General features: G+C 37.9%; 1 protein-coding gene across 1 annotated transcript; it reads right to left on the reverse strand.

Moving 5' to 3' along the window:
- Positions 1-456: 456 nt before the first annotated feature.
- On the reverse strand, positions 457-14,827 carry vax1 (ventral anterior homeobox 1). Its single transcript, XM_087802677.1, has 3 exons — positions 13,890-14,827; positions 12,715-12,902; positions 457-1,565 (listed from the first exon to the last, which is right to left on the reverse strand). Exons 1-3 carry the CDS (start codon positions 14,101-14,103, stop codon positions 1,047-1,049), a joined length of 921 nt encoding a protein of 306 aa, XP_087658803.1. The 5' UTR covers positions 14,104-14,827; the 3' UTR covers positions 457-1,046.
- Positions 14,828-19,454: the final 4,627 nt, after the last annotated feature.

A 19,454-nucleotide genomic window follows, 5' to 3' on the forward strand; every position in this document is an offset into this window, starting at 1 on the left:
GCAGAAATACAAACACACACGCTGTTACTGCGGGGACACACAGTCCCTGCAAACACACACTGTCACTGCGGGGACACACACTGTCACTGCGGGGACACACACTGTCATTGCGGGGACACACTGTCACTGCGGGGACACACACTGTCACCATAGACACACACAGTGTCTGCAGACACACACTGTTACTGTAGACACACAAACACATACATATCACGGTTTATGTGCTTCTGTCTCTGTATTTAATTCAGCCTCGACCTGCAGCTCCACACAAACTGCTCCAACAAAACCTTCCTAAGTGGAGTTTTTTGTTCTGACGCTGCGAATAAAGATTTCCAACTCATGTAGCCGAGGTGCCACCAGCGACGGTTCGAGAGCAGCTTCGAAGACACAAAACGAGCCAGTCTTTGTTGCAGCTGTGTATATATATAGACATTTGTACCACACGGTTCACAACATTTCAAGATAGTTCACCACAACAGCACTGACGAGCGTCTGACATCCACTCATCCATCACCAGATAAAACCGCTCATCTATTAATTACACAAGTCAATAATTTACAATAAAATAACACTTCAAAAAGGCACAGCTCTCAAATCGCAGGAGAAACTGTACGACAACGATCGGTCGTGACTGTAAATCAGACACAAAAGACAAAAACTTGTCGTCTTCAAGACGAAGAAGAGTTTAATCTTCCCCCGCTGAGACGCGCCTGGATTATCTTCCTTGAGTTCTCGCCGACATCTTCTTCTCCGGGTCGACGACGATTGTCCGCAGTGTCACGCGCTGCTACACACGTCCTCTCTCTACGACTACATGCACCGAACACCACGAATTCTAAACACACAATTTTTTACGTGACAAGTTCATAGCTCCTGCCGTGCTCCTCTCTCTCCGGGCGCCGTTCGTTGTCCCGCGAAGAGGTCCGGACCCGGTGGTCGGTCTCTTCTTTGTACAGGTGTGCGAGGACGTTACAGGACAGGACAGACGGATGAAAGACGGGACAAAGACGGCGAGAAGGGAAAACCGGTCCCCGGAGGTCACAAACTCATTCCAGGAGTTTCTTGTCCATGCATTCTTTGCCGTTCGTCCTGGAGTACGGCTCGAAGGCCGAGGAGCTCAGGTAGCGGGCCGACAGTTCCTGTAAGTTCCCCGCCAGCGAGCTGGCCATGGACAGAGGGTTGGCGGAGATGCGGCCGGCGAGCAGGGAGGGCACGGGGAAGCTGAAGAGGCCGTGGGCCGCCGGCGAGCTCTGCAGGCCCGGCATCGTCCCCGAGCTCGTGACCACGGGCACCGGAGGGCTGGCGCTCCCGGCGCTGCAGCCGCCGCCTCCTCCCACGCCGCCCGCCAGAGCGATGGAGGGGGGCCGCAGCGTGGCGCCCAGCGTGCCGGCGCCGCAGTGGGGCAGCATCCCCGGGAGCCCGGACGGCGTCAGCAGGCGACCCTGCTCCAGCAGTCTGAGGACGCTGCACGTGGCCGCCGTCTCCGACACCACCGAGCGCAGCTCCGAGTCCTTGCCCTGGTCCTTCTTCTGCTTCGTACGCCGGTTCTGGAACCAGACTTTTACCTGCAGGCGTAAAAAACACACACGTGTCAATTTGAACACGCCATCATGTGACCTGCAGTGTCATCATCATCATCGAGATCTGGACGTGAACTCAGGTCTCAACAGGTCTGGACTGGTTTTATGACTAAAGTTTCTCCATCATTCTAGTTCTTCTGACATCGTCTCTACACAAGTACTGACAGACCAACAACAACTTCCTGTCACACACACACACACACACACACACACACACACACACACACACACACACTGGTTTGGCAGGACGTCTGGTTGACAGGTTTTGAATCTCTGCTGGTTCAGGATCAGAACCTCTGTCAGTCAGGATCGAGGACGAACGTCTTCCTGACTGTTGATCTCTGATCATCTCAGTGATGACAGATGAATAGAGATAACACAAACACACACACGCACACACACACACACACACACGCATACACAAGCACACACACACACACACACACACCTAAACACACTATTCGTTTAACTTTGTGATCATCAAACAGGAGAACAAATAAGTTTCTTCATTTCTATTCGTGTTTATAATCATTAGTTCTACAAATACTTGAACTACTACAACTGGTACTTCAACTAAAAGTACAACAACGAATACACATACTCATTAACACAACTACTACTGCGACAACTACCACAATCGCTTCAATAAAATCGTAATAGTATCACTATTCAAGTGCCTCTACACAACGTTTGCGTCTAGTACACAACACTTGCTTCTCCTACACAACAGCTGCTTCTACACAACCACTGCTTCCACGGATCGACTACACAACAACTTCTAATTTACACAATAACTGCTTCTTCTACAAAGGTGCATTACAAATAATGATTTACTTACTGACTCACAACTAGCGAAAACTGCCGTCTGCTACACAAGAACTGCTTCTTCTACACAACAACTGCTCCTACGACACAACAAATGCTTGTTCTACACAACCACTGCTTCTTCTATGCAACAACTGGTTTTACTACACAACAATTGCTTTTTCTAAAAGTTGCTTCTTCTACTGAACAACTACTTCCAGTAAACAACAACTGTTTCCACTACACAAAAATTGCTTACACTAAACAACAAATGTTTTACAACAACTGATTCTTCTACTAAACAACAATTTCTTCCAACACACAACAACTGCTTTTACTACACAACAACTGCTTTTACTATACAACAACTTCTTTGACAACTACACAACAACTGCTTTTACTACACAAAAACTGCTTTTACTACACAACACCTGCTTTTAATACACAACAACTGCTTTGACTACTACACAACTGCTTTTACTACACTGCAACTGCTTTTAGTACACAACAACTGCTTTGACTACTACACAACTGCTTTTACTACACTACAACTGCTTTGACTACTACACAACTGCTTTTACTACACATCAACTGCTTTGACTACTACACAACTGCTTTTACTACACAACACCTGCTTTTACTACACAACAACTGCTTTTAGTACCCAACAACTACTTTGACTTCTACACAACAACTGCTTTTACTACACAACAACTGCTTTTACTACACATCAACTGCTTTGACTACTACACAACAACTGCTTTTACTACACAACAACTGCTTTTACTACACATCAACTGCTTTGACTACTACACAACAACTGCTTTTACTACACAACAACTGCTTTTAGTACCCAACAACTACTTTGACTTCTACACAACAACTGCTTTTACTACACAACAACTGCTTTTACTACACATCAACTGCTTTGACTACTACACAACAACTGCTTTTACTACACAACAACTACTTTTACTATACATCAACTGCTTTGACTACTACACAACAACTGCTTTTACTACACAACAACGGCTTTTACTAAACAACAACTACCACTACTACACAACTAGACCAAGAACGGTATTAAAACTACAACAACACAACCCACACTCGTACAGTTGCGGCTGCAGACGACGAAAACAAACAATGACTCGCTGAAGGCTGAAAAAACGAAATAATAATTGTGGTATAGAAAGAACATCCTTGAGAACTAATTGAAATAACTCACGTGGAAAAACAACACACAACAAACAACAGAAAACATCAAATAAATGAAATAGATTTTTCTGACAAAACAAAAGTTGACCGACATGTAAAGAAAAACTCAGATGTTCTTAGTTGTTGAAGAAGCAGAAATAACACTTTTGTGTGTCCGTCAAAATATTATTGAGAATTTTTCACTTTTCAAAAGTATTTCAAGTATTCAATCCAAACGTCAGCTGTTTGTAGCCTTTTGTTTGACGACAGCAACTCTCTGAGGTTATTGTGTGTTTCATGATCAGACTCAACAATCACACAACAATGACACAAAAGAAAAAAGGAAAATTATTAAAGAGAAGTTAAAAAACATTGAAAATGTATATATTATGTTGAAAAATAGCATGTTTGCTTGAACATAATCAGGTTGTTTTAGGATAAAAAAGTGTGAAATGAACAACTTAAATGATCAAACTAGATTTTTCACACCAAAAAAATCACACTAAAATATTCACGCCGAAATTTACCACTAAAATGGTCTCGAAAAGCGCTATATAAATAAATATTACTTACTTACTTACTTACATTTGTTTACATTAAAATTCTCACTCCAACATGTTCACACTAAAATGATTACACTAAAATGTTAAAACTAAAATGTTCACACTAAAATGTTCACAATTTATGTTTACACTAAAATGTTCACAATTTATGTTTACACTAAAATGTTCACATTATAATTATTACCCTAAACTGTTCAAAGTAAATGTTCACACTAAAATGTTCACCTTTAATAGTCACACTAAATGTTCACACTAACTGTTCACACTAAATGTTCACACTAAAATAGTCACACTAAATGTTCACACTAAATGTTCACACTAAATGTTCACACTAAATGTTCACACTAAATGTTCACACTAAATGTTCACACTAAATGTTCACACTAACTGTTCACACTAAAATGTTCACACTAAATTTTCACACTAAATGTTCACACTAAAATAGTCACACTAACTGTTCACACTAAATGTTCACACTAAATGTCCACACTAAAATGGTCACACTAAATGTTCACACTAAATGTTCACACTAAAATAGTCACACTAACTGTTCACACTAAATGTTCACACTAAAATAGTCACACTAAATGTTCACACTAAAATGGTCACACTAAATTTTCACACTAAATGTTCACACTAAAATAGTCACACTAAATGTTCACACTAAAATAGTCACACTAAAATAGTCACACTAAATGTTCACACTAAATTTTCACACTAAATGTTCACACTAAAATAGTCACACTAAATGTTCACACTAAAATAGTCACACTAACTGTTCACACTAAATGTTCACACTAAAATAGTCACACTAAATGTTCACACTAAAATAGTCACACTAAAATAGTCACACTAAATGTTCACACTAAAATAGTCACACTAACTGTTCACACTAAATGTTCACACTAAAATAGTCACACTAAATGTTCACACTAAAATGGTCACACTAAATTTTCACACTAAATGTTCACACTAAAATAGTCACACTAAATGTTCACACTAAAATAGTCACACTAAAATAGTCACACTAAATGTTCACACTAAATGTTCACACTAAATGTCCACACTAAAATGGTCACACTAAAATAGTCACACTAAATGTTCACACTAAATGTTCACACTAAAATAGTCACACTAAATGTTCACACTAAAATAGTCACACTAAATGTTCACACTAAAATAGTCACACTAAATGTTCACACTAAAATAGTCACACTAAATGTTCACACTAAATGTTCACACTAAAATAGTCACACTAAATGTTCACACTAAATGTTCACACTAAAATAGTCACACTAAATGTTCACACTAAATGTTCACACTAAAATAGTCACACTTAATGTTCACACTAAAATGGTCACACTAAAATAGTCACACTAAATGTTCACACTAAAATAGTCACACTAAATGTTCACACTAAATGTTCACACTAAAATAGTCACACTAAATGTTCACACTAAAATGGTCACACTAAAATAGTCACACTAAATGTCCACACTAAAATAGTCACACTAAATGTTCACACTAAAATAGTCACACTAAATGTCCACACTAAAATAGTCACACTAAATGTTCACACTAAATGTTCACACTAAATGTTCACACTAAAATAGTCACACTAAATGTTCACACTAAAATGTTCACACTAAAATGGTCACACTAAAATGGTCACACTAAAATGTTCACACTAAATGTCCACACTAAAATGGTCACACTAAAATGTTCACACTAAATGTTCACACTAAATGTCCACACTAAAATGGTCACACTAAAATGTTCACACTAAATGTCCACACTAAAATGGTCACACTAAAATGGTCACACTAAAATGTTCACACTAAATGTCCACACTAAAATGGTCACACTAAAATGTTCACACTAAATGTTCACACTAAATGTCCACACTAAAATGGTCACACTAAAATGGTCACACTAAAATGTTCACACTAAATGTTTACACTAAAATGGTCACACTAAAATGTTCACACTAAATGTCCACACTAAAATGGTCACACTAAAATGGTCACACTAAAATGTTCACACTAAATGTTCACACTAAAATGTTCACACTAAATGTTCACACTAAATGTCCACATTAAAATGGTCACACTAAAATGGTCACACTAAAATGGTCACACTAAAATGTTCACACTAAATGTTCACACTAAATGTCCACACTAAAATGGTCACACTAAAATGGTCACACTAAAATGTTCACACTAAATGTTCACACTAAAATGGTCACAATCAATTTTACACTAAAATTATCACACTAAATGTTCACACTAAATGTTCACACTAAATGTCCACACTAAAATGGTCACACTAAAATGGTCACACTAAAATGGTCACACTAAAATGTTCACACTAAATGTTCACACTAAATGTCCACATTAAAATGGTCACACTAAAATTGTCACACTAAAATGTTCACACTAAATGTTCACACTAAATGTCCACATTAAAATGGTCACACTAAAATTGTCACACTAAATGTTCACACTAAATGTCCACACTAAAATGGTCACACTAAAATGGTCACGCTAAATGTTCACACTAAATGTCCACACTAAATGGTCACGCTAAAATGTTCACACTAAATGTTCACACTAAATGTCCACACTAAAATGGTCACACTAAAATGTTCACACTAAATGTCCACACTAAAATGGTCACACTAAAATGGTCACACTAAAATGTTCACACTAAATGTCCACACTGAAATGGTCACAATCAATTTTTACACTAAAATTATCACACTAAATGTTCACACTAAATGTTCACACTAAATGTCCACACTAAAATGGTCACACTAAAATGGTCACACTAAAATGGTCACACTAAAATGTTCACACTAAATGTTCACACTAAATGTCCACATTAAAATGGTCACACTAAAATGGTCACACTAAAATGTTCACACAAAATGTTCAAACTAAATGTCCACATTAAAATGGTCACACTAAAATTGTCACACTAAAATGTTCACACTAAATGTTCACACTAAATGTCCACACTAAAATGGTCACACTAAAATGGTCACACTAAAATGTTCACACTAAATGTCCACACTAAAATGGTCACACTAAAATGTTGACACTAAATGTTCACACTAAATGTCCACACTAAAATGGTCACACTAAAATGGTCACAATAAAATGTTCACACTAAATGTCCACACTAAAATGGTCACACTAAAATGTTCACACTAAATGTTTACACTAAAATTATCACACTAAATGTCCACACTAAGATGGTCACACTAAAATGGTCACACTAAAATGTTCACACTAAATGTTCACACTAAATGTCCACATTAAAATGGTCACACTAAAATGGTCACACTAAAATGGTCACACTAAAATGTTCACACTAAATGTTCACACTAAATGTCCACACTAAAATGGTCACACTAAAATGGTCACACTAAAATGTTCACACTAAATGTCCACACTAAAATGGTCACACTAAAATGTTCACACTAAATGTTTACACTAAAAGTATCACACTAAATGTTCACACTAAATGTTCACACTAAATGTTCACACTAAATGTCCACACTAAAATGGTCACACTAAAATGTTCACACTAAATGTTCACACTAAATGTCCACATTAAAATGGTCACAGTAAAATGGTCACACTAAAATGTTCACACTAAAATGGTCACAGTAAAATGGTCACACTAAATGTCCACACTAAAATGTTCACACTAAAATGGTCACACTAAAATGGTCACAATAAAATGTTCACACTAAATGTTTACACTAAAATTATCACACTAAATGTTCAGACTAAATGTCCACATTAAAATGGTCACACTAAAATGGTAACACTAAAATGTTCACACTAAATGTCCACACTAAATGTTCACACTAAAATGGTTACACTAAAATGTTCGCACTAAATGTTCACACTAAATGTCCACACTAAAATGGTCACACTAAAATGGTCACACTAAAATGTTCACACTAAATGTCCACACTAAAATGGTCACACTAAAATGGTCACACTAAATGTTTACACTAAAATGATCACACTAAATGTTCACACTAAATGTTCACACTAAATGTCCACACTAAAATGGTCACACTAAAATGGTCACACTAAAATGTTCACACTAAATGTTCACACTAAATGTCCACATTAAAATGGTCACACTAAAATGGTCACACTAAAATGGTCACACTAAAATGTTCACACTAAATGTTCACACTAAATGTCCACACTAAAATGGTCACACTAAAATGGTCACACTAAAATGTTCACACTAAAATGGTCACACTAAAATGTTCACACTAAATGTTCACACTAAATGTCCACACTAAAATGGTCACACTAAAATGGTCACACTAAAATGTTCACACTAAATGTCCACACTAAAATGGTCACACTAAAGTGTTCACACTAAATGTTCACACTAAAATGGTCACACTAAAATGGTCACACTAAAATGTTCACACTAAATGTCCACACTAAAATGGTCACACTAAAATGTTCACACTAAAATGTTCACACTAAATGTTCACACTAAATGTCCACACTAAAATGTCCACACTAAAATGGTCACACTAAAATGTTCACACTAAATGTTCACACTAAAATGGTCACACTAAAATGATCACACTAAAATGTTCACACTAAATGTTCACACTAAATGTCCACACTAAAATGGTCACACTAAAATGTTCACACTAAATGTTCACACTAAATGTCCACACTAAATGTTCACACTAAATGTTCACACTAAAATGTTCACACTAAATGTTCACACTAAATGTTCACACTAAATGTTCACACTAAATGTTCACACTAAAATGGTCACACTAAAATGGTCACACTAAAATGGTCACACTAAAATGTTCACACTAAATGTTCACACTAAATGTTCACACTAAATGTTCACAATAAAATGTTCACACTAAAATGTTCACACTAAATGTTCACACTAAATGTTCACACTAAATGTTCAAACTAAATGTTCACACTAAAATGGTCACACTAAAATGTTCACACTAAATGTCCACACTAAAATGGTCACACTAAAATGGTCACACTAAAATGTTCACACTAAATGTTCACACTAAATGTCCACACTAAAATGGTCACACTAAAATGTTCACACTAAATGTTCACACTAAATGTTCACACTAAATGTTCACACTAAATGTCCACACTAAATGTTCACACTAAATGTTCACACTAAATGTCCACACTAAAATGGTCACACTAAAATGTTCACACTAAATGTTCACACTAAATGTCCACACTAAATGTTCACACTAAATGTTCACACTAAAATGTTCACACTAAATGTTCACACTAAATGTTCACACTAAATGTTCACAATAAAATGTTCACAATAAAATGTTCACACTAAATGTTCACACTAAATGTTCACACTAAATGTTCAAACTAAATGTTCACACTAAATGTTCACACTAAATGTTCACACTAAATGTTCAAACTAAATGTTCACACTAAATGTTCACACTAAATGTTCACACTAAATGTTCACAATAAAATGTTCACACTAAATGTTCACACTAAATGTTCACACTAAATGTTTACACTAAATGTTCACAATAAAATGGTCACAATAAAATGTTCACACTAAATGTTCACACTAAATGTTTACACTAAAACTATCACACTAAATGTTCACACTAAAATGTTCACACTAAAATGTTCACACTAAATGTTTACACTAAAACTATCACACTAAATGTTCACACTAAAATGTTCACACTAAATGTTCACACTAAATGTTCACACTAAATGTTTACACTAAAACTATCACACTAAATGTTCACACTAAAATGTTCACACTAAATGTTCACACTAAATGTTTACACTAAAATGATCACACTAAATATTCACACTAAAATGTTCACGCTTAATGTTCACACTCAATTGTCACACTAAAATATTCACACTAAATTTTTACACTAAAATTTCCACACTAAATGTTCACACTCAAATGTTCACACTAAAATGTTCACACTAAAATGTTCACACTAAATGTTCACACTAAATGTTTACACTAAATGTTCACACTAAATGTTCACACTAAATGTTTACACTAAAATTATCACACTAAATGTTCACCTGGTCTCGAAAAGCGCTATATAAATAAATATTACTTACTTACTTACTTACACTAAATGTTTACACTAAAATGTCAAACTAAATGATTACATTAAAATTATCACACTATATGTTCACACTAAATGTTTACACTAAAATTATCACACTAAATGTTCACACTAAAATGTTCACACTAAATGTTCACACTAAAATGTTCACACTAAATGTTTACACTAAAATTATCACACTAAAATTATCACACTAAATGTTCACACTAAAATGTTCACACTAAATGTTCACAATAAAATGTTCACAATAAATGTTTACACTAAATGTTCACACTTAATGTTCACACTAAATGTTCACACTAAATGTTTACACTAAAATGATCACACTTAATGTTCACACTAAATGTTCACACTAAATGTTTACACTAAAATTATCACACTAAATGTTTACACTAAAATGTCAAACTAAATGATTACATTAAAATGATCACACTATATGTTCACACTAAATGTTTACACTAAATGTTTACACTAAAATTATCACACTATATGTTCACACTAAATGTTTACACTAAATGTTTACACTAAAATTATCACACTAAATGTTCACACTAAATGTTTACACTAAATGTTCACACTAAATGTTTACACTAAATGTTCACACTAAATGTTTACACTAAATGTTCACACTAAATGTTTACACTAAATGTTCACACCACTATGTACAGACTCTAATGATTCCACGAAAAAGTTTAAAAAAAAATAGTTATAGATGTTTTCTTTGAATAAGAAACGAAGAGAGAACAAAACTCGTCACTCCTACATTTCATATAAATATTGAAGCTTCAAGAAGCATCAACACACGTGTTGAGAGAAACATGAGCTCAACACGACATACTTGCTGTGAAAGTGAAATAGTTCAAAGTAATCACTTATAAAAAAGGTATTTTCCAGCCATGTTATCAATAGAGTTCACCGTCAATGGACATCTACTTCTATAGAAACACACACTATTCAACCGATGACATGTTTAATACATAAACAAAGTTTAATCAACGTTTCACAGTAAATTTAATCAACGATTTAAAAGTAATTATTTTGTTCAAATATCTTTGGGTCAAAAAATACTCACAACAAAAACAATTTGATCAATAAATCCTTGAGTGAATCAAGAATATTCAGAACAAAGATGTGATCAAAGATCTTCTCCGCGGAACCTGAACGCAGCACCGACCTTGTGATGCTGGAGTCACACGACTCTGAAGTTAAACAACGTCAGTCCTCGTCGTGACGAGGCGTTCAGGGGCCGCAGGTGAGATCAGCTTCCGACACAAACAAAGCCACAGACCGACGTCACCGTCTCGGATAGGTTGATCAATATGATGCTGGTGCTTGACCTTTGACCCCCCCATCACAACTGGGAATGTGTTGTAGGAACTTTTCGAAGATCTACAGTGACTGCGTCGAACGTTCGAGAAGAAAGTGACGTTTGTTAGGATTAATCGTGTCGATCGTCACGTTATTGTTGAGTTATTGTGTAGTTTGTGATCTGAGCTTCCTGTCGTTCTCCAGCTGCTGTAGATCAACGACAGAAGAACTCCTGAGTCTTCAGGATGAAGCCGCGAGAGAGAAACTTAACAAACGTATCGTTGTTCACGACACAAGAATGTTGAGTTTGTTTTAAAAGTTAAAATGTAAGTATAAACTTTCACCTGGTTTTTCACTGTATTCGTCTTTTACTCGTCGATAAAATACAAAAGCAACAACACATCAATGTAGCGACAAAAAAACGCAAATGACATTCAAAATTGAGATCGAAAAACACAAAAAACTCATTTTTTTGCCTCCTGTTGTTTTTTTTTTAGAAAAGACAAAAATGAAAACACACAAAAATAAGTGTGTGAATGTAATGTTGACGAGTGAATCATCGCCGCAGCGATTAAATAAAGTTGTGTGCGTTTGACTTTGTGTACTTTTAAGTCTGAGTCATGACACATCAAGACGTGAACAAGATCAAAACAAACAACTAAAAGTTGTCGTTTTTAGCCGCATTATGTGCGACATTGTTGTGTGAGAATCGACAAACACGCTCATCGGTCGGAGGCTTTTTAGGCTTAATTGACCTTTTGACCCCGCTTGGGGAATTTGGTGTCAACCGCAGTTCAGACCTGCCCGTGACCTCGCGCTGACCCCTTGCACCAGGGGGCGCCCCCGGGATTAAGCCGGCACTTCTGATTGGTTCGCAACTTTTCTAATCTGGACCCCCGTCCGCCGCGAAACCTCACACCGAGTCGTCCGGAACCAACAAGTGGATTTAACCGGTTCCGTCGACGGCGTTCGTGACTCAGGCTGATCTCAGGTCTGACGCACGACAACAGACCAACGACAGACCAACAACAGACCAACAACAGCACAACAAAAGCACAGAGACATCTTGAATATGAACACACACACACACACACACACACACACACACCTGAGTTTCGGACAGATTGAGCTGCCGGGCCAGTTCCGTCCTCTCCCGCCCGACCACGTACTGACACCTCTGGAACTCCATCTCCAGGCGGTACAGCTGCTCGGCTGTGAAGGAGGTGCGGGTCCGTTTGGGCCGGTCCAGGTCCAGACCCTTCGGTAGAATGATCTCCCGGATGGAACCTTTCGCGTCTGCGGCATAAGTGTTATTATCACTATTATTACTCATAATAATAATGATAAAGAGTTGTGTTAATAATAACAATAGTATATTTTATTATTGTAATTATGTTGTTATTATTATAACAATTATTATGAATTATTACAATATATTATCGTTAATTACTGGTAATAATACGTATTATTATGTGTTATTATTATTATTATTATCAGCACAAGCAAATATTAATATTTACATTCATTAATTTAATGTGTTAACGTAACGTATCTATAATGTTGTGTAAATAAAAAACTACGTTAAACGACAATGCAATTTCATTATATTTTATTCGTCTGTTTAAAATGTAATTGTTGTTTTTTTGCTTCTCATTTTAAAAAGATGTTGAAAAAAATTACAACTTGTGTGAAATAAATAATGGGTTTTTAAAAATAATGAGTTATTATTAAAACTTAAATTAAATAATAATAATAATTCCATTACATTTATTAACAAATTACGTTTATTCTAAGGTTGACAGTAAATTTACACGTATCTCGACATTAATGCCATAAAGAATAATTGTGTTGAAACTAAACTAATTTCTTATTATGATTTAATAATTATCAATATTAATATTAAACATGTAAGATTATATCAAATTAAATTAGACACTTATTTAAAGGGAAGTTACTTTATTATATTATTAGTTAAAATAGTTTAAAAAATAAGATAATTATTGACATATATGATCATATATTTATTTAAATACACAGTATATTACACATAATTAATGAATCGTCGAAATAGATCATTGAGTTTATTAATGATCAAATATTATGAGAAGATGTTTTAACAACCGATGACTATCATTAATTTATCTAATAATACGACAACAAAACAACTTCTAGATAAAAAGTGAGGAGGACGTCGTGAGCGTTCTTCCTCCACGTTTAAAAAAAAAAACATATTTAAGAAAGTGTTTTTAAGTTGTGATCCTGTTCCGCTCCAGCCGGACTCACCCCGCACCAGGATCCTGCGACAGTAGTCGGGGTCCCCCGAGCTCCCCCTGCTCTTCTCGCAGTTGTCCAAAGTCCCGGACGGCGAGAAGGATCCCTGCTGCTCCTTCAGGAAGCTCTTGGTCAAGCTCCCCTGAGTCTCCTTGGCGTCCTTGCCCTCCTTCAGCCCGTTCTTCAGCACCATCCCGTCCGAGTCCTGGCTGTACCTGACCTCCATGCTCCCGTCTGTCCGCCTCCTTTTTTCCTTTGTCAGCTTTTGGAAGAAGGAGCAACAACAAAAAAAAAAAAAAAAGAAAAAAAAAAAAGCCGGAGAGACAACAGGGAGGACGGGTCGGCGCCGGCGGTGGACAGAGAAGGTTTGAGTTTCAAAAAACAGCACCTTTTGTCAGGAACCTAATGTCTGCAGGAAGACGTCCGCCGCTGACCGAGGAGCCCTATTATCACTGACCACACTCCCTCTGCCCAATGATCATGGACTTGTCAGTGGAAGTCGACGGTAATTCGATGCCCCCCTGTCCTCGTTACGCAGACATCAGGCTGATAGATGATCTCCAAATAATCAGAGCCATGGATGTGCACTCGCAGCTTCAATTGATTACGGTAATTTCGCTGCCTCCACATTTGCGTAACCTCATGAATACGCTAAATTGTTTGGGGAAATAGATCAAGTCTTGATGGAGGGGTCCGCCGTCCCCCTCTCGGTTGGCTGCTTCTCAGCTCCGGGGGTAATGACGACCGATGATTGGTCCGGGGGGGTCCGACGCTCCGACACACCTCGCCGGAAAAAAGTTCCCCCGGCTAGTCCGCCAACTTGTCCTCGGTGGGTTCTGAGGAGGGGGGGCGAGAAGAAAAAAATCCTCTCGAGAAAAAAGCGGGTTCCTCCGTTCTTCACCTGAGACAAAAAACTTGTCGTTAGAGCCGAGCTGCCTGCGCTCGCTCGCACACATGCGTACCCCTGGAATGGCCCCTACCTCTCTGCCGCTCGCCTCCCAGCCCGCCACCCACCCACAACTCTTATTTTCATTGTCAGCGCAACAATATCTCCCGACGCAGCGGAGGCCGCTAATCCAATAAGACCATTGATTAGGCTACAAAGATTCAATTCAGAGCGGGCGGCAACCGGCGCGAGGAACATTCTCCGGCCCCCTTCTCGTCACCTCAGCCCGGTCAGAAGCCCCCTTGAAGCCGCCCCCCCGCCCCCCCAAACCCAACCCTTCCAAGGGCCATTCAAGTCTTTATGGGAAACAGGCAGAGGAGTGAAAGATGGCAATTATCTAATTGGACTATTAACAAATAGTTCCGCGAGCGTGGCCGCCGGGTCCGCGGTCTCGCCGGGCTCTCAGGGCCGATGTTGAACTAACTTTATTCAGCCGTGTTTTTCGGGGGGCCGGCGCCGCTCCATTGTTGGGGGCGAGGGAGCGAGCGGAGCTTCTCAGGCGGCGCCGCGGAGACTCAGCCTGGGAAACAGACGCGGCAGCGACGGTCGGCGGCGGCGACACAATGGTGGAGGAGGCGGGGAAGAAGGAGGACGGCGAGGAGAAGGCGTGCTCGGAGCCCGGAGAAAATATCCGTGTGCCGACGAAACATCTGTGTTTAAAGCTCACACAATACGGGGATGAACGTGTGTGTGTGCGTCCATGTTTTTTACAAAAATCTTTTTCTTGTCTTTGTTCATCGATTTCTCGCTAACCTTCACGCTTTTATATATTAATATTATATTTTTCATTCTACAGCCATCTTTTTTACTCACGTTTGGGTTTTTTTTGTGTGTTGATGATCTTTAGTGCTTTTCTTCACCTCAAACTTTCATTCTCCTCTCAGTTCTTTGTCGGCACCGAAGGAGTTTGTTGAATCCTCCAGAAGACTCTTCAGACGTTGAATTGTACAGGCTGACATCAAGTCGATGGTTTTATTTTTATCACATTCGGTTCCTGAACCTGAGAAAAAAAGAAAGAAGAGCTGAAGGGCTGAAGGTTTGCGGTGACCTCTGACCTTTCTGCGAGCAGCAACTGAGTCCTTCCTGCTTGTTCTTGGCAGTTTGAGTTTACTCCCGCAACTGAACTAAAATGCTTCGATCATAGTTGCTGCGGAAAGAAGTTTGTGAGATGGACTTACATTTATCTGTCTAAAAAAAGGGGCAACAGACGAGGGGTCTAAACACTGATAAAGATCCTGTTCATGCTGATAATGATTGAATCTTCTACATTCTACATTTTTTATCCAACAAAGATAATAATAACTATTAGCATGGGCCTAACTGAATGGTTAGCATGAAGCTAACTGGACCTTGCTGTAGCTAACGATTAGCATGAAGCTTACTTGACCTTGCTGTAGCTGAGGGTTAGCATGAAGCTAACTGGACCTTGCTGTAGCAAACTGTTAGCATGAAGCTAACTGGACCTTTCTGTAGCTAACGGTTAGAATTAAACTTACTGGAACTTGCCGTAGCTAACGGTTAACATAGAGCTAACTGGACCTTGTTGTAGCTAACGGTAAAGATTGATGATAACGAGACCCTTCTTTAGATAACAGTTAACATAGAGCTAACTGGACCTTGCTGTAGCTAACGGTTAGCATACAGCTATCTGGACCCTGCTGTAGCTAACGGTTAGCATTAAACTTACTGGACCTTGTTGTAGCTAACGGTTAGCATAAAGCTAACTGGACCCTGCTGTAGCTAACGGTTAGCATTAAACTTACTGGACCTTGTTGTAGCTAACGGTTAGCATAAAGCTAACTGGACCCTGCTGTAGCTAACGGTTAGCATGAAGCTAACTAGAATCTGCTCTAGGTAACAATTAACATGTTTATTTTAATTTTAAGATTCATATAAAAAAAAGTTAATTCAGATGCAAACCTGTCAGTGCTCGCAAAGATTTACTGTTGACTTCTTACTCTTCTTTCTATGGAGATACTGATGCTAACGATGAGGAAGAGGGTTCTTTGTCAATAGTTAATTTTAAAGTCAAGGCCAAATCTAAATAAACAACAAATTTAAGAAAAACAAATTAAATTAGAAATAAATTGTCAGTAAAAGATCAATGGTTCAAGAAATGTAAGCCGATAGATAAATAGACATAAAAACATAAGAAAAGGTTGACATCAATATTTTCAAAATTCAATTTTGTCAAGTTGATATATACAGTGAGTGAAAAGAGAAAATAAAAAAATGACAAAAGTGTTATTATAGGAATAAATAAGTGCAAATAAACTTTCTGGATCTATTTCTTAAATATAGCATTTTCATCATTCCACTGACAACACTCGAGCTGTTTAATAAGATCATTTGTTTAAAATTGATATAAATAAAACTATCTCTCTCTCTCTCTCTCTCTCTCTCCATCCGTCACATATTTCTAATGTGTTTATAGTTGCAGTCTTTGTTGTTAGTGGACCCCGAGGAGGTGAAACCATCAGGTCAACGTCAAGATCAGAGTTGCTTCCTGGTCTCGTCTGAACTTCAATAAAGTCCTGGTTCTGGACCCACTGCCTCTCCTCCAGAAGTTGTGACAAGCGAGCTAATAATTGGGTGTAATTGTTGTGTGTCGGTTGGTGGCAGAGAACTTTGTGTTCTCGCTCCGCTGACGGGTCTTTTGTGAGCGGGCAGTGAGGGCGTCCGGATCATGTGCTCGGCTAATGAGGGGAGGACGAGGAGCGGGTCGGCCCCGGAGCCGGCCGAGTGGGGAGCGGGTCCGAGGAAACTTCACAGGAGTCTGATGAGGAGTAATGGAGAAGATTTTTACAAACATCAGAGATGTCAGAACAAATAGGGTGGAAAAGAAGGATTGTCCTGGCGGACGAGAGCAGGACGAGTCTTTGTTGTTGTTCTCTCTGCGACTCATGCAGTCACCTGCATCCACTTCCTGTGTGGAGATCGACATGTTCTGTACGTGTTCAGCTCTTCTCTGACCTTTGACCTCTGACAGTTGATTTAACATTGGATGATGTTGCTCTTCACTCCGCGCAATTACCTGAAACTACACTTCTAACCCACAATTCACTGCTTCCTGTGTGTTCGTGCGTGTTGCTATCGTTGTGATGATGTTTTGAAGTTATTACCTTTTAAAGTTCTCCCCCGTCAGAAATATCAGCGAACGAGAGGTTACGAGAGCGGAGTCCGTTGTGACGTAATAAAGGCTTCACTCCTTCACGTCCTGCTTTTGATTGTTTAAGCGCTTTGTGACCCTGGTCTGGAAAAGCGCTATACAAATAAAAATGACTTACTTACTTACTGTATTCACGCCCTGCTTTGTTTATACAACGAGTCCCTTGGAGGTGGAGACTTCTGAGATCCATGAGGAGCTGTGACAAACCTTGATGCCCGACCAATCACAGGAGAGTGGGAGTGGTTATGGTAAAGAAGATTTAAACTCAAGAAAAAGAAAGCCTTTTTGTTTTGGTGGGCGGGGCTTAAGCACATTTTCTAATGTCAATATTTAAATTTAAAAAAGAGAGTTTTGTATAAACAGATACTGATGATACGATAAAGGTCCAAGATCAATTTAACACACACTTAAATCAACACATTAGTTTAACTTTAAGCACACAAACTCACATTAATACAAGGACGTTCACTGCTTCAAAGTGTCACACACACACAACACACAACAGACACAAATTGTACACACGCACACGAATGAAAACTAAAAAGAAATAGAAATGACTACACATATTCATGTGTACAGACCCACACACACGCAGTATCAATCAATGACACACACACGTTGAGAGAAAATAAACCTGATTCACAGATCAACTTTTTTCCACTCGCGCAAACACGCACGCACACCAAATAAATAAACGTCTCTCTTACGTATTTGCGCAAATATACACGCAACGCAAACTTCGTTTTAGGAATTGAGAAATAGCACGCATGTAAAACAACCTTGTTCGTAAATGTCGATTTATTATTTATTTATTATTATTTATGCTGAAGGCTTCACTAATATTTGAAAACAGATCAAATTAAAATTAATTTAAATGAAGAAACTAAAACACACATTTTCAAATCACTAAAATAAAAACCATTTGCGATAAAAATACATTTTATTACCGGATTAATAAAAGAGCGAGTCTATATAAATATCGTAATTATTTCAATGGAAAATTTAAATACTTGCCGAGAGCAGCGGAAAAATAAATACAAGAGAATTTTGCGCTCTATAATTGATATTATTATGTAAAAAAAAAATGGACCTTTTCCGTTGTTATATTAACATGTCGTTTATTAGGAATCCGTATTCCAAATGAACACAAACAACCTGGAAAATATCAACATTATTATAATCGAAATTATTATAATTTATAAATGTATTATAATTATTACAAAAAGGTTTGAGGACAATAAAAAATAACATCAAAGAAAGCCAGTGTGTGAAAACATAGTTTGACTGATCTAAACGAATATAAGGTGCAGAGACGATTGATCAGTGTTACGGAGAAAACACAATACAATTTAAAAAGAAGTAAATTAAATTAAGAAACAAAAAAGTAATAAAATGACGCCAGAGAAGGTGTAAGAAGTAAATGTCATAACAAAACATAGTAAAAAGACTGAAGAGCAAACAC

Source organism: Callionymus lyra, chromosome 11 (assembly GCF_982586985.1).
Source record: "Callionymus lyra chromosome 11, fCalLyr1.hap1.1, whole genome shotgun sequence".
NCBI lineage: Eukaryota > Metazoa > Chordata > Actinopteri > Syngnathiformes > Callionymidae > Callionymus > Callionymus lyra.

Excerpts from the sequence above, each read along its gene's own strand:
- vax1 (XM_087802677.1), bottom strand. The coding sequence starts at position 14,103 with ATGGAGGTCAGGTACAGCCAGGACTCGGACGGGATGGTGCTGAAGAAC. Across the intron at positions 12,903-13,889 it reads TCGCAGGATCCTGGTGCGGG|ACGCGAAAGGTTCCATCCGG; the intron begins GTGAGTCCGGCT and ends CTTATGCCGCAG. Across the intron at positions 1,566-12,714 it reads TCAATCTGTCCGAAACTCAG|GTAAAAGTCTGGTTCCAGAA; the intron begins GTGTGTGTGTGT and ends TTACGCCTGCAG.